Source organism: Neodiprion fabricii, chromosome 5 (genome assembly GCF_021155785.1).
Source record: "Neodiprion fabricii isolate iyNeoFabr1 chromosome 5, iyNeoFabr1.1, whole genome shotgun sequence".
Lineage (NCBI taxonomy): Eukaryota > Metazoa > Arthropoda > Insecta > Hymenoptera > Diprionidae > Neodiprion > Neodiprion fabricii.
In genome coordinates, this window is record NC_060243.1 from 15,354,974 (window position 1) to 15,380,975 (window position 26,002).

General features: G+C 37.9%; 1 protein-coding gene across 4 annotated transcripts in view; it reads right to left on the reverse strand.

Annotated features, from left to right (window-relative positions):
• LOC124182969 (zinc finger protein interacting with ribonucleoprotein K-like) overlaps nucleotides 1-24,028 on the reverse strand; it is a 134,835-nt gene extending 110,807 nt beyond the window's left edge. For all 4 annotated transcript variants that reach the window (XM_046570855.1, XM_046570854.1, XM_046570853.1 and 1 more), the window contains exons 1-2: nucleotides 23,490-24,028; nucleotides 22,531-23,089 (exon numbers count right to left, since the gene is read on the reverse strand). In XM_046570855.1, the coding sequence (XP_046426811.1) occupies nucleotides 22,531-23,089; nucleotides 23,490-23,612 (682 nt within the window). In that variant the 5' untranslated portion in view covers nucleotides 23,613-24,028. The remainder of the gene's footprint in view (nucleotides 1-22,530; nucleotides 23,090-23,489) is intronic.
• Between the last annotated feature and the right edge of the window lie 1,974 nt (nucleotides 24,029-26,002).

Here is a 26,002-nt window from a genome sequence, read left to right on the forward strand (position 1 = left end):
CCGGGTAATAAATTTTGTTATTTTCCGAGACGTAATGCGATGTGCTCTTTTGAACTTGTTCACCCATTCTTTTGACGCTTTGAATCGTGCATCGGAATTCATGAAATTTTTATGTGCGGTCAAAGCCCATCATCGCAAATCAATATCGTGTTCTATCTTGCCACATTCAGTTGCTTCAAGGAAGCGGTTTAAAGTATATTGAGATATTTAATTAAATTTTTCTTTAAAAGTCCCACCTTTATTGATTTGATGAGCCCAACGCTTCAATTGTGTTTTAGAAATTACTTTTTTAAAACGATGTGCAACTATACGAATATTTAAATTTTTTGTTTTTCCACTTCTCCAAAACTCCACAGCTTTCTTCTTGTAATCGAATGAAATCTCATCTTCATTTTTTGTACATTGAGAGTCATCTGCCTCATCAGATGAAATTGAATCCCATTCCAATTCACTGTCTTCTATACTTTCAGGCTCATGGTGTTTGAATTGTTCTTGAAATTCTAAACTTTCATCTTCTTCAATTTCGATTCGAATGTATGTGTTTATGCTTTCAATTAAAAACTCTTTAATTGTATCCGCTAATTTCATTTCATTCTCATTCACTGGTGTTTCGGGAAAATTCATCATCATAAAATAAGTCGACAAAATATTTATGACAATCACGGGATTGATATACATTTTTGAAAAAGTTCACAGTATTCAATACGTTCTTAATAATGCACTCCTATAACCAGAGAACTTTAATGAACGGAAACCGTCAATACTAACTTAAATGTGGCAAGAGTCAGTTTATATAGAGCCTCATTATTTACTGATATGACGGTATTAAACATCTCAGACAGGATATCATGAAAAAATAAAACGTATTTCAAACAGTCGACCTCACAGTTTGATTACGATAAGAACATGTAATCAGTCTATATCTATAAAAAATTTCGCGTTCGAAAAAATAACTTTCCGATTCCATAACCTCTTGAGACGTAAAAAACAAATGTAGATTGATATCATTAAATGTGGAGTCGGAACAATTGCGTTTTATTATAAAACGATAGAGAAAGATGTGTAAGAAAACCCGTTTATTTATGAAAATAAAAAACAAAAAAATTCTATATAATTTCCGACTACATAATATTGCAGAGCACTGGAAAATGAACAACTTTGCTATTTAAAGTTTTGCCGTATCTATTTTTGTTTCAAAGATATCAGCGAAAAACGAAAAAACCACCGATTTTTGAGAATTAATTTCACCCCTTAAATATGCGAGTGGGCCGCTAATTTTTTGTGAGGGTTTATACTTTGGTGTGAACTACAAAATATAATTTTGTTGACTCAGGTTGTGGGGGTACAGTAAGGTGACCTTCCTTGGAAGTGTAGCAAGCAAGCTTGCGGCACTAAATTTTCTATAGTTCCTACGAACTAACCGCCGCGGTTACACTGCGGAAACATCGAACTTAAAAAATAACTCTAAGAGATCGTGACCGGCAATGAAAGGATATTCAGATTTACGGAACTTCGACATTTTATTAAGGTCATCGATAATAAGGACGTCAAACCATGAGTCGGTGGTGGCTGTGTGATATGTTGCTTCAGACTCCACAATATGTAACGCTCTGGATTGAAGAATATCGCGTAAGTATTTCGACTCAAAATGATCGCGCATAAGGTTACAATTTAGGTCTCCAGCAATGACTATATTTCTATAAGAGTGGGAGACACGGTCAAGCGCTGATAAAAAGTCGTGAAATAAGAGGCCTTTCGGCCTCCTGTACATCGAAGTGAACAAAAGAGATTGCGTTTGATGAAGACGAATGTCAATAATTGAAAATTCAGGAGAATTTGAGAACTGGCTTGGGGATGCAGCGAGCACATTTGTTTTGAGCGACTTATGGATGTAACAGGCAACGCCCTCACCTTCCTTGCCCTCGCGGTCATTTCGAATAATGAAATAATTATCCATATTTACAAGATCATCAGATATGTGGACATGGAGCCATGTTTCACAGACAGATATAATGTGAAACTTGCGAGCCTCGAAGAAGAGACGAATAACGTTTATATGGCCGAGAAGCGAATTTGCGTTGAATTGTGCTACTTTCAAATGATTCAGGACTGAGTCACTAGTGGTTCTTATAGATACTTTATTGGAAGAAACATTGGCAGTATAAGTGTCGGCCAGTCAATCCAACTTGAGAAGGTCGTCATCGGTGGTAATATTGATGATGGGTTCACCGTCTCCACGTCGGACTGCAATCTGACCTGATTGCACCCAGACATACTGGAAAGATGTCTGTTTGGCCTTCGCTTTAGTACGGCGTAGCAGACGATAAGTGTCAGGAGGTAGAAACTCGTTGATAAATACGTTTCCCTCCATGTCAATTTTAAAAACATCTTTGACGTTCAGAACCTTCTTTTTTTCTCGTTTTTTACACATAATAAAATCGCATACCCGAGGCGATTTGAGAGAAACGACGAACGACTGCTTAGCTGCAGGATCCTTATTCGGTTGATTGCTCGAACCAGCCACTGCTGTTTTATATAGCATTTTCCGTGCACTAAGGATGTCGATAGCTAGATCACTAACACCTAAGGCATCAAAGACCTTGGTGGTGACTTCAAGGGTCGAGTCAGTGAAGCCTGAAGGAACTCCTGACATAATTAAATCAGTCAAGCACTCAGCTGACTGAGAGAATGGTCTTAGACTTGTCAAAGCATGGCCGTTAAGCCCAATGGGAATGCAACTTGAGATGTCAATGATTTGCGATTTTAGTAAGAGATTATCACTCTTGATCTTGGCGGTTTCTTCTTTGGCGTACTTGGAGCATTCTTCGAGAGAGGAGATCCTGGAGATCAACATTTCTTGCGTGGCGGCTAGATCTGATATATGGCTTCTGAGCTCGACAATATTAAGTTCAACACCGGTTAAAGTCCCCTGGATTTGTTCGAGTTTTGAGTATGTAGAAGCACTCGATGCATTTAACTGCTGCTTGAGGTCATTTGTCGTAGCAGTTGACTCTAGTAATAGGCGCATGATGTCCTCGAGAGTCACCTTTGGTGAGCTCACATGCTCATGTAATAAAGAAACATTTCCCTTCGGTGGTGATCGCTGCGTGATTAAGTAGCGTTGCATGGCACAATGATCGCAGCGAAAACCGTTGGTGCTACTGGGTTGGGTGGTATCATACGCGAATTTGTCAGCTGCACATGCCGTGTGGAACAGCAAGCCACAATCTCCGGTACATTTGATTGTTTCTCCGGCTCTAGTGAGTCGAGTACACACCGTACACCGATTCGACATAGTAATTCAAATCAAAATAATTATCAGTGGCTAGCTTTTATTTGCACAACGCACACCGATCACGCATGCGCAGCCGTAACAATGGCAGGGCTGGAGAGAGGAATAGGAAGAACCAATAACACTTGACCGTGTTTGGTTCACACATACACTTGATAATATTGTTACAAAGGGTGAAATCACCCGTTTTGTCCCCTTTTAAATGATCTAGTAGTCATCATAGATAAAAGACGTTTATAAACCTCTTATGTCTTTAAAAAGAATAAGGTTGCTGCGTCAACCGATATTATTGTAAAAACAGTCAGTCTCTAGACTTTAAAAAGAGAGCTTGTGTCCAAATACATCTATTTTCTTTCTTAATATTCCTTGTTCGTGAGACTTCTTTGGTTCGGCGTTCGCTTAAATCGCACAGAGAACTCTTTGATTCTCTTAGATCTTTCGTAATTCCCCCCCGTTGTAACATTGGTGTCAGAAGCGGGATCTCTTCTGTGCCATTTGAGTGGATTTTGAGTGTAAAGAAGTAAACAAAAAAAAAATGCAAAGATCTCCTCTGACGAGAGCATCACGCGCGGAGCGACGAGCTGCCGGACGCGTTTCATCGTGCCAGCGTTCTCCTGAACCGGCGTTTCCTCCCGTTTCTCGTCGTTCGGAAGCTGAGGTTCAGCCCCAGCCCCAACTAGCTCTCGTGGCAGAGCTCATCCAGGGAAACCAAGATTTGCTGATGCGTCAGATTCAGCAGCAACAACAACATCAACAACAGCAACAACAACATCAACAACTGCTACAACAGCAGCAACAAGAACAGCAGAATCTTCTGCACGAACTCCTCTCGCAACAGCGTCAACAACAAGAAATCGTGTCCCAGGCGTTGATCGGGATCCTGCAAGGTGTGCAGAAGCTTCAGGAGCGGCCGCAGGAATTCCCGATACGCCCAGTTCCATCCCCAGGTAGAAGGACTTCTCTTCCTTCAGTTCCGGTCCCAGCACGGAGGACCTCCATTCATTCAATTCCGGATCAATCAAGGTCTGACGCTATTTATGGGGGAGGCGAAATTCCCCCTGTTGCTAAAAATTTTCCACCTGTTCATGTCTCGCGACAAGCTCAGGTTAGCTCTTTTCCGCGATGCCACGATGTTCCATCACGTGATATTTCGGAAGTAGTTGAGCCTCCTGTCACGTCGTCTCATCCTAGCGTAGATATTCAGGCAGAGTTCTTGGCCTTTTTAAAATCACGCGGAACTGTCAATGTTCTCCCTCCGCAAACTCAGAGCTCGTTCGGACTCAATCAGGTTTCTGTACCTCCCGCGAGTATTGTAGAGTTGCCCTCGAAACAATCGAATTTGAAGCCCGGTTCGTATGACGGTTCGTCTGCTTGGAGTCTATACGAACGTCAGTTTAACATGATTAGTAAGGTTAATGGTTGGAATCCGTCCCAGAAAGCAGCTAATTTGACAGCGTCTTTGTCTGGTCCGGCTTTGGTAGTTCTTGGATCGCTTTCAGATTCGGATTCTGAAAATTTCGACAGCATTTGTGCGGCTCTTAAACTCCGGTTTGGCGAAGAACATCTTTCCAAACTTTATTTTACTCAGTTTGAAAATAGACGTCAAGGGCCCAAGGAAGATTTAGCCTCTCTCGGAAATGACATCGAACGTCTCGCTCGACATTGTCTTACTGATTGTGCAGAAAAAGCTAGAGATCAGATAGCTCGGGCGAAATTCATTAATGCGATTCGGAATCCGGAGCTTCGGTATCATCTGAGGCTCGCAGCTCCAACTTCTCTACATGAAGCTATTATTAAGGGCTTAGAATTAGAAGCTATAAACGAGGCGGATTTAGGTTCGCGTCAACTTCATCGATTGAGCCAAGTTGAACCTTCAGAAAATTCTTCGTCCCGTCCTTCAGTCAATCAGCCTAGCTCAGATTCTCTTCCAGGAAGGAAAAATAGTGGTTTCTCTCGTTACGATAGATCAAACTCCAATCGACCTGTCTCAGAGTGCCAGTTTTGCGGCGTAAGAGGACATATCGCGATGAATTGTTTTAAACTCGACCGTCAGTTGAAGACTGCGGAAGATTCGTGGCGCAAAAATGCCTCCAAGAGGGCTCCCTCTAATCCGGTTTGGGCAGCACAACCTTCTGTTCCTCAGAATTCGGGAAACTAGCTACCGATGTTTCGAAAGGGCGGATATCATCGGTTTCTTCCAAGTTCCTTAGCCCTATTGCTTCACAGTTCGTGGTTAGAGGCCTGCGTCGTACCGGCCTATATGCTAAAGGTTCCGTTAACGGACTAAGTTGTTTGTGGGTGATAGATACTGGAGCCGAAATTTCCGTTGTTCGTCCTGATGTGATTTCGTCTCTTGCTTCAATTATTCCTTCTGTGTCTATTCGCACTGCTACCGGAGCAACTACCCCTGTAGTAGGTAAGATGGTCGTGCAGGTAACAGTAGCAGATTGTGTTCAATCCCCACATGAAGTTCTAGTAGCTGATATAGAAGATGAAGGCATTTTAGGCGTAGATTTTCTTTCCGCTCACAACTGCGTCATTTCTACCGGCGATTCGACTCTCTGTTCTGGTTACCGTAAAATCAACCTCGAAACGTTTTGAAAGATTGGGGTGAGTGGATTCCCTTATTTTTTTATCGTATCGCTCTGCAATTCATGATACTACCGGTTTTTCTCCAGCTATGATGTTGACAGGTCGGGATCTTCGACTTCCGTCGATTCGAGAAATTTTGATACATCGATTTCTTTGGCTTGAAGAGTGTTTCGGTTCTGCGCTTGAATGAAGTAGTGAGCGTTTGGTCGATCCTCTCTTATTTTTCTAACCCATATGTCAGTTTCTTTGAGTTTTTATAGATTTTTCCCGACGAATCTGCCGTCTTTGGCTGTTCCCGATGTTACCTCCAGCTGTACTGTTTGTCCGGTCTTAGCCTGGGTTCGCCGGATATTCAGATAAGATCGTTCCTTTTCTTTTGACTACATATTTAATTTATTTTATTCGTGTATTCTCCCAAATTCACTTGGTGAATTTGAATTGTTATACCACCACTCACATTTGTCCTCCAAACTCTAGGGTGTGCTGTTTTTTGAAGAAGTTTTGGATTCAGTCACCCGTTCCTTTTTCCTGTTTCCTGTGCCGGTTCTCGGAGGGAATCAACCTTTCCGTTGTCTAGGACTCAGAGTTTTCCCAGTTATGGTTTCCCGCCTTGTTGTACGAAGAGGAATGAATTTTCTTTTCGGCGACGATCCGGATGATTTTGATGTCTTCAAATTCATGAAGAACTCACTAACTCACCCTTAACACTTACCTTTATAAAACAAGGCACACAAATTTTGAAATTCAATTGAACGCTCAACTATCTGCTCAAGGTTTTCTGTGGTTTACCTTGAGACTGTGGGCAAATGCCAGATATTAAAAGGGGAGTCTTTTAATTTTTAGAGCCACAGCTCAAACTCACCTTCGAGCACTGACTGCTAGATCACATTTTTTTGTAATTGTTTATCTTTTCCGAGTCGGGTCGACTCTTTTCCTCGAGAGGGAGTAATGTTACAAAGGGTGAAATCACCCGTTTTGTCCCCTTTTAAATGATCTAGTAGTCATCATAGATAAAAGACGTTTATAAACCTCTTATGTCTTTAAAAAGAATAAGGTTGCTGCGTCAACCGATATTATTGTAAAAACAGTCAGTCTCTAGACTTTAAAAAGAGAGCTTGTGTCCAAATACATCTATTTTCTTTCTTAATATTCCTTGTTCGTGAGACTTCTTTGGCTCGGCGTTCGCTTAAATCGCACAGAGAACTCTTTGATTCTCTTAGATCTTTCGTAATTCCCCCCCGTTGTAACAATATGATAGTATTGTGAGTCCAACGCTCGAAAAAGAAAGCAGGTGGAGTAAGTGTATATATGTGACTACACCCACAAAACGAATGAGCACTATCACAACAACGGATAATACTGACTTGACACAGCTGAGACGAAAAAAATATACATATAAACACTCGCGAGCCAGCTGCTATGACAGTTATGACTAACACAACGAAGACGAATTGCATATATAAATGAACACACACGAGTCGGCGGTACACAATTGAGAGGCACAATAGACTAACGTCTCACTACGAGGAAATCAAAGCGATGAAAATGGAATTGCCTAGAATCCAAAATGTAAAATGCAATAGACGACGATACTGCACAACATGGACGGACATTCTACGGCTATGGAAACATACGGCTTCGACTTAAAAAGTTGTGCACTTCGAAGTAATTTTCGATACACGATACTGCGGATAACCGTGAAAAACACTAGGCTTCGATTTATACGTCAACCGTGAACAGTAGAGATTGATTGATTGATTGATTTTATTACTATGCCCTAACAAGCTGTGGGGCGAAGGCAGATTAACATAAAGTAGAAATATAGTTATAGTGATATTACATTTATAAATTAATGTAAAGTTAGCTTATAGGTAAATCTAGAGTAATTGATCGAGAAAAAAGATAAAATATAGAGAAACAAGTTGTTGACTTATGATACTAATAATAGATAGTTAATAATAGTTAAGTAATAGTACAACAGAGGACAACAGTAAGAGCTAGCTGATAGTTTAGTTATTATAGACAATAATGCTGCAAAATAGATAATCAAATAATCATTAAAGTAGAATTAGACGCTACGAAGCTTAAAACTATAATTCAGATCGTCGGAGATGATCAAAAAGTCTCGTTTTGAAAATATCTAACGAAGTAGATGAGGAAACTGATACAGGTAACGAATGCCACAAATAAGCGGCAGACAGGCGGAAAGAATGGCGGAAAGTAGCAGTGCGGTGTAAAGGAATGCGAAGAACGGAATGAAACTGGGGAAGTCGCAAGGAGCATCGGAGACCATCGTCGACAAGTTGAACCAGTTCAGCAAGGTAGCGAGGGGAATGCATCGACAGTATCTTATATGTCATAATGCCAAGAAAATATAAGCGACGGTTTCTCACGGATAACCATCCCAGACGCAGCCTAAACGGAGTGATGTGTTCATTTCGACGAATATCATAGATGAAACGAATGCAGCAATTGAGACGTTGAAGTTTAGTGTTAAGCTCGTCCATTAAGTCGTTGAACACTAAGCAACAGTAGTCGAGTTGCGGGAAGATGAGAGTAGAAATAAGTTTGATTCTAAGCTGCGTTGAGAGCGAGTTCTTGTGGTATTTCAGTTTGTGGAGAATAGAGTGGACCTTCTGCGGCAGATGAGCAATATGCCTATTTCACGAGAGATCAGACGAGAAGTGGACACCAAGGTTACGTGTGTCAGAGACAAAGGGTAAACGAGAATCGCCAATAGCGATAGGAGGAAGATTTTGCAGGTCAATAGTTCGTATGTAGGCTCTGCTACCAAGAATCAGTATTTTAAATTCACTGATGTTCAAGGCTAAACCATTCGTAGCAGCAAACTGTGAAACAACCATAACGTCGTATGCAATTTTAGTTAAGCCGTCATTGATTTCGGAGGGGGAGCAATGAAGATATATCTGTGTATCATCGGCAAAGATCATTCTGTATCTAAGGTTGATCATATGTAAGGTTAGTACCGATATGATTAATGAACAGGGAGAATAACAAAGGACCAAGAACAGATCCCTGTGGTACCCCCATTGATGTATCTAACCAAGCTGATCTACGCCCACACTGATCAACGACAGCCTGTGACCTCCCAGTGAGATATGATAAAAACCACGTGCAGGTTGCCTGTGAGAAACCAAGAGCTTTCAATTTCGTTAGAAGTAGCAGATGTGGCACGGTGTTGAAGGCCTTACTAAAATCGAAGAGCACCAGGATAGTCAGTTTTTTATTTTCGATGCCGAGTCTAATATCATCAGAAACTCTGAGTAGTGCGGTATGTGTACTGAATGTGGAACGAAAGCCAGACTGACGTGGATCAAGGATATCATTTCGTACTAAAAATCTCGTGATTTGGTCATGAATGAGCCGCTCGAATAACTTAGAAAATTCAGGTAGAATTGCAATGGGCTTTGTGTCCGACGGAGTACGAGGCGTCTTAACTTTTGATAGCGGCCGAAAGAGCGCTCTCTTCCACTGACTTGGAAAACGAGAGTGACGGATTGAAAAGTTGAAAATAGCCGCAAGATAAGACGATAGAGTTTGACGTGATTTCTAAACAAAATAGGGAGATGGAATCAGATCCAGAGCTTAGAGACAAAGCAAGAGAGAGAGGGAGAGATAGATAGATAGTTTAATATGCCCTAGCACGCTATGGGACAACATATAATACATAGATTTATGTAGAGGATATTCTTGATGAATAAATAATTGTACAGGTGTAATAACAATATTAAAACTACTTAAAACTAAAGTTAATTGAAATGCTTGAAAAGAACTGAATATGGAAATAACAAAATAATAAATATACATATATGGGAATCGAATACAGAGTAATATAGTATAATGTTAGGCTCATAGGACTGGAAATCAAAGAAGGATATTGCAATGATATATTGTTGATATACACAGACCAGAGCCAACTAAGAAGAAATCTATCATAAACGAATAAAATCAAGCAAAGCCCAGTCGAGTATGTTCGAATATCGTTCTGAATGTATATGTAGATGTTTGAATTTAATCATGAAGTATTTCTGAAGACGCATTTTAATATCGTTAAGTTATTTTGAACAACGATGGGTTTCGCAAAATTTCATTCGACTCTAGAAGCAACGTATAAGTTTGTATTTTTTACCTACTTAACAATAAGCCATGACTATGCTCGATATTTACCACACATGTTTCGTGTTCATGTAATCGTTCCCATCAGCAATAAAGAGACTCATTAGTACATGAATGTCATCCTTTTTTAATACGGAAAAGAATGGTGTGCGGCTGATACAATTTAATTAAAGTTTCTTACATAAAACTATCCTGGACTCGCATAATTATTTCGCGAGGTTTTGGAATTTGGAGAAAAAGGATTCGCAGAAATTAAAAGAATGGGTGGCTGATTGATTTCTGCATGCAGACTGAATCGATGAAAACAATACAACAAGTTTGGCATGACAGAAATTTTACTGAACTTTTAAACATTAGATACATCTAGCAAGAATATCAAGGTTTTGGATCAAGGATTCTGCTATAGGGGGGTTTCGTCGGACCAAAATATAAAGTCTCTGATGTATAGATCCATTTTAAGGGCTTTCATTCGCTTCAGTTACAATTGCTCATATTAGCAATTTGATGAGCGCAATGCTATGACACTTGTAATCTATGGAGTATTTTCTCAATAAATATTAGTTTTCATCGTCGAGTAATACAACCTTAGTAATGGGAGTCTCGGAGATGCAAGTGTAAACGGATTACTTGAGAGCAATAGTTGAGTTACTATGAATTTACGTTAATGTTATCAGTTTCAACTGGAGAGAAGGAAGGCTGATGGGATGAAACTACGCATTAGGGGACTCCATATCTTGAAACGAAAAAATGTCTGCAACTTTGAATAGAATCCATGACCCGGAACCCTTATATTCTCCTCGTTAGTAATTTGAATTTCATAGCAGGCAGTTTATTTTGTGTACTTAGTATTCTTTTTAGTGTGGACAGGTAAATTCGTCGTCTTAAACGACGTTCGTTAAGTTAGCAAATCTACTTACAAATATCAAAATGATGTCTTTTGGATAATTAGCCGTTAATGAACCGCTAGTTAGCCGTGTTAAAATTTATTTTGATAGAAAATCAATGGCCCTACAAGCTTTACAGAAAGATACCACAACTACTAATGAGATAACCATGAAGGGTTAAAAGTTGGTAATTTTTAATGGGACTGTAATTTGCCGCTAACTAGCCCCTAATGATCAGCTGTAGTATTAATTCAGTTGAAGTTAAAATTTTTGATAAAACTTGAGGGTTATGCCTACTTCATACTGAGATAGCATAACCACGAGAAGAATAAACTACTACCTATGGGTTGATAGTAGGGAATTGTGAAAATAACCAAAATTTTCCGCTAATTAGTCGCTAGTGATCCATAGAATTTTGAAATATATTGGGATATGAATTTTTCGCAGTTATCTAACTAGTAATTGTGCTATCTTTTTGTGAAGTTTGCACTAACAAGTAGAGGCGACGGGCCCTCGTTGTCACAAAGTACTAGTTGTCACAAGATTTATATCTCCGCCGCTAGATATCGGAACTAGCGGTGCCATAGATTAAAGTTGTAGTGTACTCTTTGCAACAAATTAATGTTGTTAACTAGAATATCGCATCATATTCGGCCTCGCAGTCATTTGAAAACTATTAGGTGATTCTTACTGCTTTCATTTGATATGTATATTTTTAATACTTGAATAGCGGGTCAGTAAGGTATGCACATTTTTAAACAAAATCACGGGATTTTCATCAACAATTTTTCCGTGGTTTTCTAAGCTCAGGTTTTCCGGATTTTCGAAGTCTGAATCGAATTTTTCATAGTATTTGGGGTTTTTGGAGTCTAGGTTAGCTGTTTTGTGGTTTCCAGGAAAAAATACAACGGAGAAAATAATTATCACTTAAAAATATACATTGAGTTTCGCATATCAAAACAAATACAAGAAAACAAAGGCGCTTTTTGACAAGTTGTCGTCATTTAACCTTTACTGTACACACGTCAAAATGATTCAATACGATACACACAGAGTGGATTACACCCCAACATCAAAACTGTGTCTAGATCAATACTTTTTCGTGTGCTGCTCCATAGAAAATTTACAATGTTTTTTGAACGTTTTAAGGAGGAATCATGATATGCTAACGATATTTTTCATTGTACCTCGGTGACAAAAAATTATCGGATAAAAAAACCGCTAGTAATCAGTTTTTTTTTTGTTTTTTTAGAAAAAAAATCATATCTCGTAGTTTATAATTTTTTTAAAAATTTTTTCAGGTTTTGAATTATGATACGTTTCCCTCTCAGAAAAAAAAGTTCCTACATGTGAGCTTCAAAAAAGGTATTCATTTCAGCATATGAAAGAAAACACGTGAAAAATGAAGCCTATAACAAGTAGAGTAATCAACGGTACTATCGAAAAAAAAAAAAAACTCCAAGCGTGGTAAATAATTTTTATTTTAGTTTTTAATGGAAATAATGAAAATATTCGAGTGCTCGAATTCGAATATTATACATTTTTTAAAAACCACACAATATCGTCAGTTAAACGTGAAAAAAAGATTTTGACTTCTCATAGTGATACTTACTATATTTCTTCGAAAAAACACTAAAAAGAAATACACAAAAATATTTTGTGAATTAGTTTTGCATATTTTGCGTAATTTTTCACAAAATAATTAATCGATACACACGGGGTCTCATTCACCCTAAGCAAAAAAATGGTATTTTCCGGATCAGATTTCAGGAGCAAATGACACCGAATGAGTGCCGGTAATGACTCTGACAATTAGTTGGTGGTAGTTGTTGATACATGGTGCTACAATGGTCATTTTCAACACACACAAACACGCGCGCACGCTTTGTTGACTTGCTTTGGATAAACCAAAAATTTTCTCTAGGTGCGCAAATGTTGGGTACCTCCTTTTGACCTAGAATAATGAAATTTGGAGAGAAGCAAAGTCTCACAGCATAAGCAAAGGATAAAATCCGAAAACAGTTCATTTGTAGTTATGTCACATAAAAAAAAATAATTAAGTTTGTACAGAATCCTCAGAACGCGAGTTCTACTCGCACTGATCCGGTTTTTTTTATATATCCTTTACCACAACTGATGATTTTGAACAGTTGCGAAATACATACCCACTAACCAACAGTGCCTAAAAAGTTCAATGCAAAATATTAATTTGATATTGCAAAACGAATGAGCCCCCTGGGAAAATTTGTAATTTTCCTTAACATTCGTCATCGGGGCTTGTCCGTTTAAATACTGAATTATGATATAAAGCTCGGGACTCACTTTAGTCCTGTCAGTAGGGATAAAAATGACCTTTGCCATACAAAAGGTGGTGCAGTACTAATTTTGAAATATGTCGTTTAGGTTTGTACTCTGGTGAAAAATTCACGTTTGTGACCTCGAGGAGTGGTCGCTCAGGCCGCCATCTTGGATGAAAGGTGCTAAAATCTGTTTTTTTCAATATAATACTTCAACAGTTGATCCTATGACTAAAAACGTTCAATACAAACTTGAAGAGAATAAAATTTCACACATTTTTTGTTTTAAGATTTTTTTTGTAAGTCTCACATGTATCGAGTTATAGCAGCGTAAGATGAAAATTTGTTTACAAGATCGTCAAATTAGTTTTTTCTTGGTAAATTTCGAAAGAACAACTAACATTACATTATTTTTACCGCTTTTCCACACCAAAATAATGGCACAATGTATTCCAAATGAAAAGCAAATTCAATCTTGCAACTTTACCCCCAACGAAGGATGCTACACGACATCATGCGTTTAGAACGTATCACCAGGTTTAGAAATGGTATGGAACCTAAAAAACTTGGCACCAACGGGCTTACTCCATTAACAATGACAAAGTGACCAGCACCCGAGACCTTATTGAATTTCATTTCATGCAAGTGCAAGAAAGGATGCGGTGGAGCATGTGGCTGCAGGAAAGCTGGGTTGAAGTGCTCTATTGTGTGCGGATTTTATAATGGTGAATTATGCGAGAATGCGCCAGAAGTTATCATCGAGAGTGAGAACGAAGATGAAACAATATCAATAGAAGCACAATTTTGTCTGGGTACAGACAATGAGTTAAAAGATGCCATTGAGGACGAAAACTATAACGAAGACATCAACATCAACCAACCCGGGCCGTCAAAAATGAGAAAAAAATGATATAATAATAATGATAAATGATATAATTGCGAACATAGATTAAACTTTCGGCTCAGGCGCTAATTTCGTTTTAAAAATCGCGAAACTGGGAATTTGGTGGATTAGGCCTACTGGGGATACCACAATAAAAAAATCGCGCCATTTACTCTACCTCATATTGGTATGGAAATGAGTTTTTAAAGTTATCATAATTAAAAATGAAAAATAATTGAAAATTGTAAAATTGACCATTTTGTAAACAAATTTTCATCGTTACGCTGCTATAACTCAAATGTCAATACATGTGTGACTTACAAATAAAATGTTAAAACAAAAAATATGTGAAATTTTGTTTTCTTCAAGTTCGCGTTGAACGTTTTTAGTCGTAGGATCAATCGTTGATGCATTATACTGAAAAAAAAAGATTTTTGCACCTTTCATCCAAGATGGCGGCCCAGGCGACCACTCCTCGAGGTCACAAACTTGGATTTTTCATCAGAGTACAAACCTAAACAACATGTTTCAAAATTGTTACTACACCACCTTTTGTAGGATAAAAATCCTCACTGACTGGACTACTTACCAGGGAACACATATCGCCACTTTATAAGCACGGATTGTTTCGGAATTCCGAACTTCATGCGCCACATTTCAACGTCACAAGCATTGTATATATCTCCAACAGACGATACTATTGTTCAGCACATAAATCATATATTAGTTAATCGTACAATTAAGGGATATCTTCCGATCATTTGTTCAAGTATTTTAGAAAAACACAATTTTGGAGCGTACTCCACTTCGATTTCATTACGTTTCATGGTCCGGAAATGTTCAGTGGGCTGTCGGGGGTGATTTCGGCCGCAAGAGATGATGTTTCGGACAGCTATATCGAGCTGGAACCGCCACATTCGGGAATCGACATATCTCCAATGAAATAAATAAGGGCTAATTCAAGGCTAATTGAATTGCTCTATTTTCGAATTAATTAATCGAGGTTTGAGAAAAAAAAAAATTCGGCGGTGCCACCTCAAGATAAATTCGGAACCACCACCACAAAAACAACGGGAACAAAGTGAGATTTTGAAAAAGTTTTGAGACTAGAATTAAAGCCTACTTAAAGGCTCATTAAATATCCTATCTTCAAATTAATTGCTTGAGGTTTTTGAAACAAAAATCCTTAGTGGTGCCACCTTGCGATAAACCTGGAATCACCATGTCAAAAACAACGAAATAAAAAAAAATAATTCGTAAAACCATTCTGGCCAAAGTTAAAGGCTCATTAAAGCTTATAGGAATCCTCGATTAAAACATTTTTTGAATGCTACCCTTAGGCGTGAACACCTCCCCGAACTCGAAACATCAGTGTAACTGTTGGAGGGAACAAGTTAGAGGGTTCCGAAATCTTTAAAAAAAGCTGCTCCCCCCCCCCCCCCCCGACTTGCTCAAAACAATTTGAAAAAATCATAGATTAAAGAGCTATTTATGAGCTCTGCAGTGCCATAAACTGCGATTTTCGAGCTCGTCTCTGTTACGAAAAAATCAATTTTAAAAAGTGGGGCGGTGGACAGCTTACCGGAAAACTAGCCCGCCCAGGGTAAAAAAATCTTTTTTAATTATTTTAACCACGTAAGAGTTAGAAGCTAATTAGGAGGCCCTGATGTACGTTGGAAATAATGTCGTAGAACCAAACTCTATAGATATATACACGCCCAATCGCAAAGAGAAAAACAAAAAATTAAAAATGATGAGTACTGGTATGTTGAGTCATTTAAGAGCTTTTGAATACCGGTGGTGACAAGTTTTATTTTCAACCCATGGTGACAAACAGCAAAAAACTACCCTTAAATTCATCGCAGGAAATTCTGTTTTACGGCAAGACGTTCAGCGATTTAACAGCTAATAGGATATGCATAATTTAATTTTTGAGCTATCCCCCCCCCCCCCCCCCCCCCCCCCCGACCTGGCCATGCTCAAATTTGTTTTCGATCATTAGAAAACTATCCTTGTAATTTATCGCAGCGAATTATTTTTTCAGCAAAATATTGAGTGATTTGAGAGTTTACAGGGTGTGCATGATTCGATTTTTAAGCTACTCCCCCCCAACCTCGCCCTGCTCCGATTTTTTTTCGATCATCAGAGAACAACCCTTAAAATTCATCGCAGCAAATTCTTTTTGAGCTAACAGGATATGCATGATTCGATTTTATGTTTTGTTTTCAACGCTGTATGAGGTAGATCGGCATATTCAAGCGTGTCCTGCCGTTATTGAAAGATCGAAAATCATATGTACGAGTTGACCGCTGGGAAAGTAGATGAATTTTAGGAATTTGTATCTTGACAACCGATCATTCAATTCGATTGGGATTCATTTTATTGAAAAGTATGTAAATTGGGCTTAATTTAAATTTTTTTAAATTTTCAACAGAATCTATTGATGAGAAGCAATACTATTGACAAAAATGTCAACTATTTCGCTAGGTAACATATCTTGCGGTTCCTACGATTCATGACATGTCACCGAGCGAAATTTACTGTCAATAACAATCCTTCCAATTAATCGATTATATACAAATGATGCTCAACCTATACACTTTTAAATAAACAAGAAAAAAACAACGAATCGAATAATTGGTTGCCGAGATGTAAGTTCCCAAAATTCACCCACTTCTTCAGCAGCTAGTATGATGACAATGAGTGAATATATGCGTAATCCTTGAAAATAGAACGGCTATTTTATTGGTATTTAAACAAAATACGAACGAACATTAAATCAATTTGTACATACACTCATGAGGTGGATGATTTATTCAAATCCAGAGGAAAATCTGGTTTCCATGTTCATTGGCAACGAATATGAGCAGGCGGTAAAAGATTAAGTAAGGTGTAGAAGATATAAAACTTGACGTACCCTAACAATACTTCAATCGGTATGTCAGCTGAAGCAATTGTGGCTCAAAAATCGAATTATGCATAACCTATATAAAAAAAATTAGCTGCGGTGAATTTTAAGGGAAGTTTTTTTTCTGTTTGTCACTAAGGGTTGAAAATTAAAAATTGTCACCACCGGTATTCAAAAGCTCTTAAATCTCTTAAACCTCTTAAAAACATGCCAGCACTCATCATTTTTAATTATAATTTTTTTTTTGTCTTATCGTCGCGATTGGACGTGAATATATCCATAGGGGTTGTTCTATGACATTATTTACAACGTATATCAGGAGCTCCTAATTAGCTCCTAAAACTCACGTGATCAAAATAATTAATAAAGTTTTACTTTTTACCCTGGGTGAGCTAATTTTCCGGTAAGCCCCCCCCCCCCCCCCTTCCTCCTCACCAACGTTTTAAAATTAATCTTCTCGTAACAGAGATGAGCCCAAAAATTTACGGTTACGGCATTGCAGAGCTCATAAATAGCTCTTTAACTTAGGAATTTTTCAAGTTTTGTTGAGCAAGTGGGGGGGGGGGGGTCAGCTTTACGGAGGTGGTTCCGAAAGGCGTCAAAGTCGTTCTCGAATTAAAGGCTCTCGATACGCTGCCCATGCGATTTAAATGCTCCACCCCCAAGGGGGAAAACCACCCCCGAACTCGGAAAATCGGTGTGACTCTTTAATGGAACACGTTACACGGTTCCCACAGGTGTCAAAACTACTCCAGAATTAAAGGCTCCAGATCACCGCCTGTGTGTATTAAATACTCCGCCCGTAAAGGGGGGAACCACCCACGAACTCGAAAAAACGGTGTAACTGTCGGACGGAGGAAGTCAGAGTGTTTCGAAAAGCTACTTTATTGCCATTAGTAACCACGAAACACAAATACAATTCACCATCTAACAAAACAGATTTAGATTGATTCCTGGTTCTGTCCATAAGAGTATCCTGGTGCATCGGTATGCAGTGTTATTGGAATAGGTGTCGATACTTTTGAAAATTGCTTATCGCTCACAAATTTGTTGCACCAATATGTTTCGCTTTTTTCTACATCAGAAATCGATAATTATGGTCATTTCAGGCACATTTTGAATATATATTATCAATTGTCTACAAATTGTAAATATAGTTCCATAGAATTGAAGTGATTCGTCGAATCGATATTAGTTGTGCGTAGAATTATCGATGAATTATTATTAATATTTACACCATTGAAGATTTTCAATATTTTGAAAATGTGATTCAAATTATTCAATTTTAAATCAAATTGTGAGTAATAAATTGCTTACGTTGAATCTCCCTTTTTCAGATAATTCATCAATCAGTCAAGAAGAAATGAAATTTTTTTCAATCATTCTACTAGTTGGAAAGTCTATTACTAATTTTTCTGAAAACTGGTCGATTAATGAGGAATATTTTGCCAATCATTCACAAAATGAGTAATGCGAGATGGGAAATTGCAAATTAGTATAGAAATAGACATTTAATAAAAAATGAATTGCTAATAATTTAAAAAATTAGTAATGTGAAAGTCGGAATTGCTAGTTTTCGTAAAAATGCTCAATTAATAAAGAATAATTTGCGAATTATCCTAAGAAAATTCGAATCCGAGGGTGGATCACCTCGTTGCGGGTGGAGTATTTAATTTGCACCAGCCGTGTTTGGGAGCCTTTAAGGGGTTAGGTGGGTTTCAAAAGCTCAAAATAGGTACATTTTTATGAATTTTTTTTTATTTAATCAAAAGAATATTTCATTCCATCAATTTAACACATAAAAGATACATATTTTATAAGTAGTTTGTGAAATTTTCATTGAAAAATATTGAAATTTAAGGCGTGGACACGTCGTCTGCTGTGACCCCTCAAAAAAAAGTTCTCTCGGCGTAGTCAGGATAACTCATGACAGATTCATCTGAAATGCAAAAACCAAAAATTTTCTGTTAGTAGATGCTTAAAACTCGTGCTTGGACGAAGGAAAAAAAAAAAACAAAAATTACATTTTTGGCGGCGTTGAAATCAAAAAACCCTTATTTTGAGTAAAATTTGCACTCTTCATGGCCTTGAAAAATTACTTGGAATAGAAAAAAAAAAGTTCCTTGGTTCAAGCACGAGATAATGTTATTTTGAAGAAGTATGCAAAATTTGAAAGAGATCGGTTCATATGTTTTCCAGAAATCGTGACTACCGATTTCAAAAATGTAGTTTCGAGAAAAACACGATTGAAGATTTACATTGAAATAACATGTAAATAATCGTACTTACACCATATAATGATGCAAACCCACGTTTTTCCACCTGCCATCACCTGACACGGTAACATCTGTCGTATCTTCAACATTATTTTCATCACACGTTAATTTTTTTCTTGATTTGCAGCAGACAACAAAATTGATTCGGCAACAGTTATGACGCACTCATGTATTTTATCAACATAAAAATTGTACGTTGATGCATTCAAAAATTAGGAACTTATATCCATCAAACCACAGAATTTTTTACATCCGGCAAGTCCTGAGCCTAGTATTCGCATCACAAAAATAAACGAACAATAGCTAAGCAGCTGCCTCGATATACCTGCCTCCATATACCTGCGTCACGCTCGGTTATAGCCTGATGGGTGAAACATCCGAAGGCTATATCTCTTGGAATATGACTCGGATCGTTTTGAAATTTTAAAGAAATATTCTCAACATATTCAATTATAAGCAAAGCAAAAAAAAAAATTCGATTTTTTGAAATTTTGAAACCCACCTAACCCCTTAATTCCAGAGTAATTTGATACCTGTCGAGTTCGAGGGTGGTTCCCCCTTTGGGGATGGGCATTTATAATTTGCATAGGCAGTATATTGAGAGCCTTCCATTCCAGAGTTATTTTGACGCCTCTTGGAACCGTGTAACTTGTTCCACCAATGAATTACATAATTTTTTCGAGTTTGGCAGTAGCCCCCGAGGGTGGAGCATTCAATTCGCACGGGCAATGCATCGAGAGCCTTAAATTCCGAAGTCATTTTGAAGCTTCTTGGAACTCTAACTTTGTCAAACAGCTACACCGGCTTTTAGAATTCGGGGAGCGGGGGTCTCGCCTAGCGGTGGCTTTCAAAAAATGTTTCATTAATGGACTCCTAGAGCCTTTAATGAGTGTTTAATTCTGGCGAGAACACTTGTTCGAAAATTGTTTTTCGATACAGTTGTTTTCGGCATGGCGATTCCAGGTTTATCTCGAGGTGGCACCGCCACAGGTTCTTTTCAAAAAGCGCGGAGCATTTATCTTGAAAATAGAGCATTCAAGTAGCCTTTATTTAGCCCTCAATTATTCTATAGGAGATATATCGATTTTCGAATGTGGCGGTTCCAGCTTGATATAACTGTTTCGGACTGGACTGTGGGGTTTTCGTAGAGCTCATAAGAAGCATATATTCCTGGAGCGCACTCTACTTTGATTCCGTTACATGTCGCATTCCGGGGATGTTCGGTGAGCTGTCGGGGGTGCTTTCGGCCGCAAGGAACGGTTTTTCGAACTTGACTGACGGGTTTTCAGAGAGCACATAAAAAGCACAGTGCGCCTTTCACTTCGATTAGGTAATGTGTTCAGTCATCGGGGTGCTGGGTTCGGTACAACTGAAACCCCTCCGGAAATTGATGATTCCAACTATACAGTTTGAGCACAAAAATCGCGTATTGGGCAAAAAAATTACATATTAATAGCACAAAATTTTGCTGTCAATAGAAGTTTGTTTCCCTATGGAGCGGGTACCAGCTTGACTGATCTTAATAAGCAGACTGAAGAATGAAAAATAATACTTTTATTGTTGTTTGACCGTTGACTGATGACTACTATAAGTAATCATAACCACACAATCTCAATTTGCCACTGGATGCAAAAGATTTTGACAGCTCTTATGCAGCAACCGTCTCGAGTAAGTTGGCTTCGTAGATACAGGCGAGAATATTATCGCTGACCAATAAAGTTCAATTATCTTGTGCATGCGCAATCAATCTCTCAACCTGCTAACTTTCACCATTTCCTCTCGGTATAAAAGGTGGCCACTCGTCAACAAAATCCGGGAAGTCAGGGATTCGTCAGATTTTAAATGATTCAGAGAACTGAGTGACGTTATGGAAGGAGACAGAATAAAGTTACCCTTGTGGACGACAGCCAAATTCTAAGAATAATTCCTCTGCCACGTTCAGGTCTCCATAACTATCAAACAAATCATAGACATGTTTTTGCTAACGATTTGTTCGAAGCTTTATTCGTTAAATACCTAAACTGGCAATACTAGTTCAAATTTCCAGAATTCCCTGACGCTTCCTTGATCTCTACAATCTTCAGATTCAGAACCCTATGCTGATTTATGTATCCACGAGAATCTCATAAGAGTTACAGAACTTGAGGAAACATAATTAATTATCAACCTGAAATTGGTATTTATAAATGGCTAAAAGTGCATTGTTAAATTAATGGGCATATAACATTACAAACTTCAACCTTCTAAGTTTTCCACGTTTTTTCACACAGTAGATGCCCAGAAAATTTAACTTTAAGGAACTATTTCTACATATTCAGTACAAATTTTAATGAGGTCTTGCATCTGTGTAAATCACTGACTTGCAGGACTTGTTAAACAAGTTTGGTAGTTGAAAATAAATACTCTTTCGGCAATTTTATTATGAGATGGTCGCAGATGTTTATTAGAGTATTACAATCGTGAGCTACGATTACCTCGAACATGCAACCGATAAAAAAAAAACATTATAAATAAGTGCTCAGATAACGGTTTTTCATTTTGATTCACTGTAAAACGATGAGATGTCCAGTATGTTGATTGGAATTCACTCTTTGATGAGTTATTTTATTCAGAAGACCATTCTCTACTATCTCACTACATCAGTTTTATTCTATATCAAATTGGCATTGCTAAATATTTGATTTTCCAAAACTACACTGATAATGATTTTAATCAACAAATAGTATTATTGAATTTACCACAGAAAGAGAAAAATATCTGTTTCTCTGAATTTGTAATAAATAGTTTACCAAACTAAATAAGAGATTGGACGCTTTCCTTCAAGCTGACACAAAGCGACAGAGTGTTATAGCCAAATGCACTCCGGCACAGTGTAGGGGTGCTGTTGAAACAGCTTTTGAGCTGTGTCAACTGAGTGTAACTTGCTGTTTTTGGAACGCACCATGTCAGACACTGTGTCGTACTGTGCTGACAGATTCCATTAACAAAAAGCTCCCACAGAGAGTTGAAATTGAGCAGGGCTACTGAATTTTTCAGTTCTGGAATAGTTAAAAAAAAAAAAAAAAAAAAATGCAAGTTCTTTTCCATGATATTGGTATCTTTTTCTTTTGCAAGTTTAGGGTAAACACGTATGGATGTAATAATTTGACAAAAACTCAGTATGTGACCAGCTTGCAACAAAATTATCAAAAAATACTTATTCGTTATCAATTTTAAAACCTCTTCAAGTTTCAGCATCGAGGAAAAGTTCTGCATTCATACCTGTCATGTAGTTATCAGGTATCTTGATCTTGACTTTGGTGTTCAAATCCATACATTTCTCTTCTAAATCAGAGGTAATACCTAATTCAAGTACTTCAAGTTTTTGCATCTGTGCTTTGCGCTTTGTTCTCTTCTTTGTTTGTTTGTTTGATTTTTTTTTCGATTCAACCCCGCAGCCAATCTGATGTTTAACAGATTCCAACATCTCCTCAGAATTATATTTTGCATGCCCATTACTACTATCACCATTGTCATCATTATCAGTAACATTGTTTTGCTCGTCATTAAAGTACATGACTGAATCGTCAATGTAATTCTCTGACAATTGGCACTCTAGCATCCCTTCTTCTTGACTTTGCTCTTCCTTTGGAAAATCCATAGTCTTTTCGACATAATTCAAATCGACGCGCCCCATTTGCACACTTGGTTTTGTCTCGGTAATCAAATTGCGGAGTGAACTTTGCGCCTGATTAGTTTTTTCAAAAAAATCACTGCACTGATCAAGCTGTACGCAACAGTCTAAGCACACCGCAAGCGGTAGGGTGTCGTTGATCACAACCTGCGAAAATAAGTCATGTCAGAACATGGCAAACAGGGAATGGGTATTGAAAAAAAAAATGTAAGTAATTTGATTCTACTTTTACTTTTAACATTGCTTTGCTTTTTCCCTCAACACTTGGCTTTTTTGTTTCACATTATCGAGGATAGCCGAAATACATAGTATCGAAGTTAGTAATGTTATTGCAACAACGCATGCCAGGAAAAACCAATAACTGCAACTTGAGAATACTTTGAAATTCTGCGAACGAGAGTAAAGCAAAATATACTGTAATTTTTATAACTTGACAAATGGAAAGTGTATCTTCAATTGGAAAATAGTGTTGTTTTCCCCATTCTTACATGTTACATTGACGTTACTAACTTCAGCTTTATCTAAGTAGAATTTAACTACAAAGTACCTGAATTTGAAGACACTTCAATATCTTCAACTCGATTCCCAACTTCTGACCTTCAGCGTCGTAAATACCAATAAGCTTGTCCTTAGCTTCGGCACAGAGTCGACACAAATCAGCACCAGACATTATTATTCAAATCAAGTCCTTAGTCTCGACGTTGGACGATGGCAGAGAATTTGTTGAACTGAAGCGATATTTAAGTGGTTATTATATCACCCAGAGAACTGTCAAACTGTCATAGAAAACCGCATTATTTGCGGTTAGAACAGGCAAACACGTTGAAAATCCTGTTGTAAACAAAAGACGATCGGAGACGCTGCTGGTGCTCTCACCGTTCCTGGACCACGCCAACTATCCATTTTGCTACTCACGATTAGCGAATGGATTTTTTCTTTCAACTATATTCGTTGTAACGACAGTCACAGACAATTATTTAAACAATGGCATAGGACAACGTACTATATTTCATAATTACAGCTGCACTTGAAATACCGTCAATCCGGAAGCGAGTTTCTAACGACATCATGAAGATTCGGGCTATGTTTACACGACAAAGACTTGCGGTGCGTTCCGAAATTAGCTGACAGTCACTGTTGCCAAGTGCCAAGTAAAATACATCACTATATCAGTATTCAAAAATCTCTTAAATATTACAAACTCGGAAACAAGGAGGATTAGGTAGAGCGGAAGGTTCGCGAGTGAGTGTGAGTATAAAAGCATATACCACACGCGAATACGTGTTGGTGTGGATGTTGGTGTTTTCAATGTGCTGAGCAAGCCAGGTAGCATCTCATGTAGCATCCGATCATGCAAGACCATGGTCGGCAGCACTTTGCGGCCGAATTATGCAAGGTTGATGCATGTTTCTGTGGAACAGGTGATCTTGCAGATAAACCATACGGATCTGTCGTAGGGATGGGCAAATGAGGAAAAAATATCGATATATATCGTATCGATGTTTTTCAAATATATCGATAAGTATTGACTAAATATATCGATATGTTGATATATCGATATTGTCTGTGCAATAAGCGATTATCTATAAAAATTGCCGAAATATTCGAAATTTTAAAGCAAATACACATCTGGTGGTTTTGACATCAGTTTTATTATTTGAATATACAGAAAAGCCAAGAAAAATCAACATCATCAACACAACAAAAATACATTATTCATTCATACCAATATTTGTCTGATATTGACATCAGGAGCACTCTTTGTTTGGTGTGCTCCCCTGTTAATCTGCTCCTTTCATTCGGTACAGCCAAATTCACCACTGAAGCAACCCTTTCAGATGACACTGAAGAAGCTTGGCAAATCATATATTTTAGAGAGATATCCGAGAGAACCGGCGTGAAATGACGACAATTTATCCAGAACTTTATTGGATCAGATTTTCTTTCTAAAAGTGGTTGGTCCAAATACTGCTTCAGTTCATTGGGGACACAGCCACTGCTTGGAACCTCTGACGTAGCTATGTTCAGATTTAATAATTTCTCATGTCAAAGTTGACTAACTATTGCAATTTTAATTTGGATCTTTTGAGACTTACATCAACACTGGTGTCATCAAAGTTTACCGACGCAACATCTATAGTATCATTCCTGAACTTTTCGGTTTTCGATGAATTTTGTATGTTTACCATTTGCAAATAAGCATAATGGTGCTTCACTTTTAAATGTGTTGCCAAATTTGTTGTGTTTCCACAAGTTTTATACGTTTTGCCGCACAAGTTGCAAGAAACAGGTACGTTGTTCCCTTTTTTTTTTAAAGAACTTCCATACAGCAGACATGACTTTTTATCATTAACAGATTAACACAATTCCCACAAAAAATAACAATGAGCTACGCTAAGCTTACTCGCAGCACAATAAACAACGTACGTACCAACACACACACGCAGTAAGCGCAGTGATACCAACCAAACCAACAAGCAGTGTCATTGTCATAGACAAGCAGGTCATAGACTGTAATTTTTATTTGTGTTTTACTGCACTGCCTATTTACTCTTTTTCTAAATTTAAAACATCAGACTTGTAAAAAGTCAAATACATGATGTGACGCAAAAGCAGACAGCAGAACTTTGAAAAATATATCGATTTTGATATCTAAAAATAAATATCGAAAGTCGATATATCGCGGGAAAAAAATATCGCTGATTTATATCGATTATTTTCTGATAAAATATCGATATTTTGATATATCGATATTTTTTACCCAAGCCTAATCTGTCGAATGACACTCGCTACAATATATTAAAGTGTTGAGTGAAAACGTGTTCATCATACCTACCAAAAATGGTACACGAATGTGGGGTGCAGGGCTGCAAGAAAAACTCCCGTATGTACCCACGTCACACATATTTTTATACTCCGCGAGATCCGAAAATGTAAGTATTCAACGACGAATGACATAACCTACTCCAGTTCACTCGATCGCGCTTTGTTTTTTAATACAGCAGTATGTACTGCTTTAGTAATCTATTTTGTGTACAATACAGACGTGCAAAATGGCTA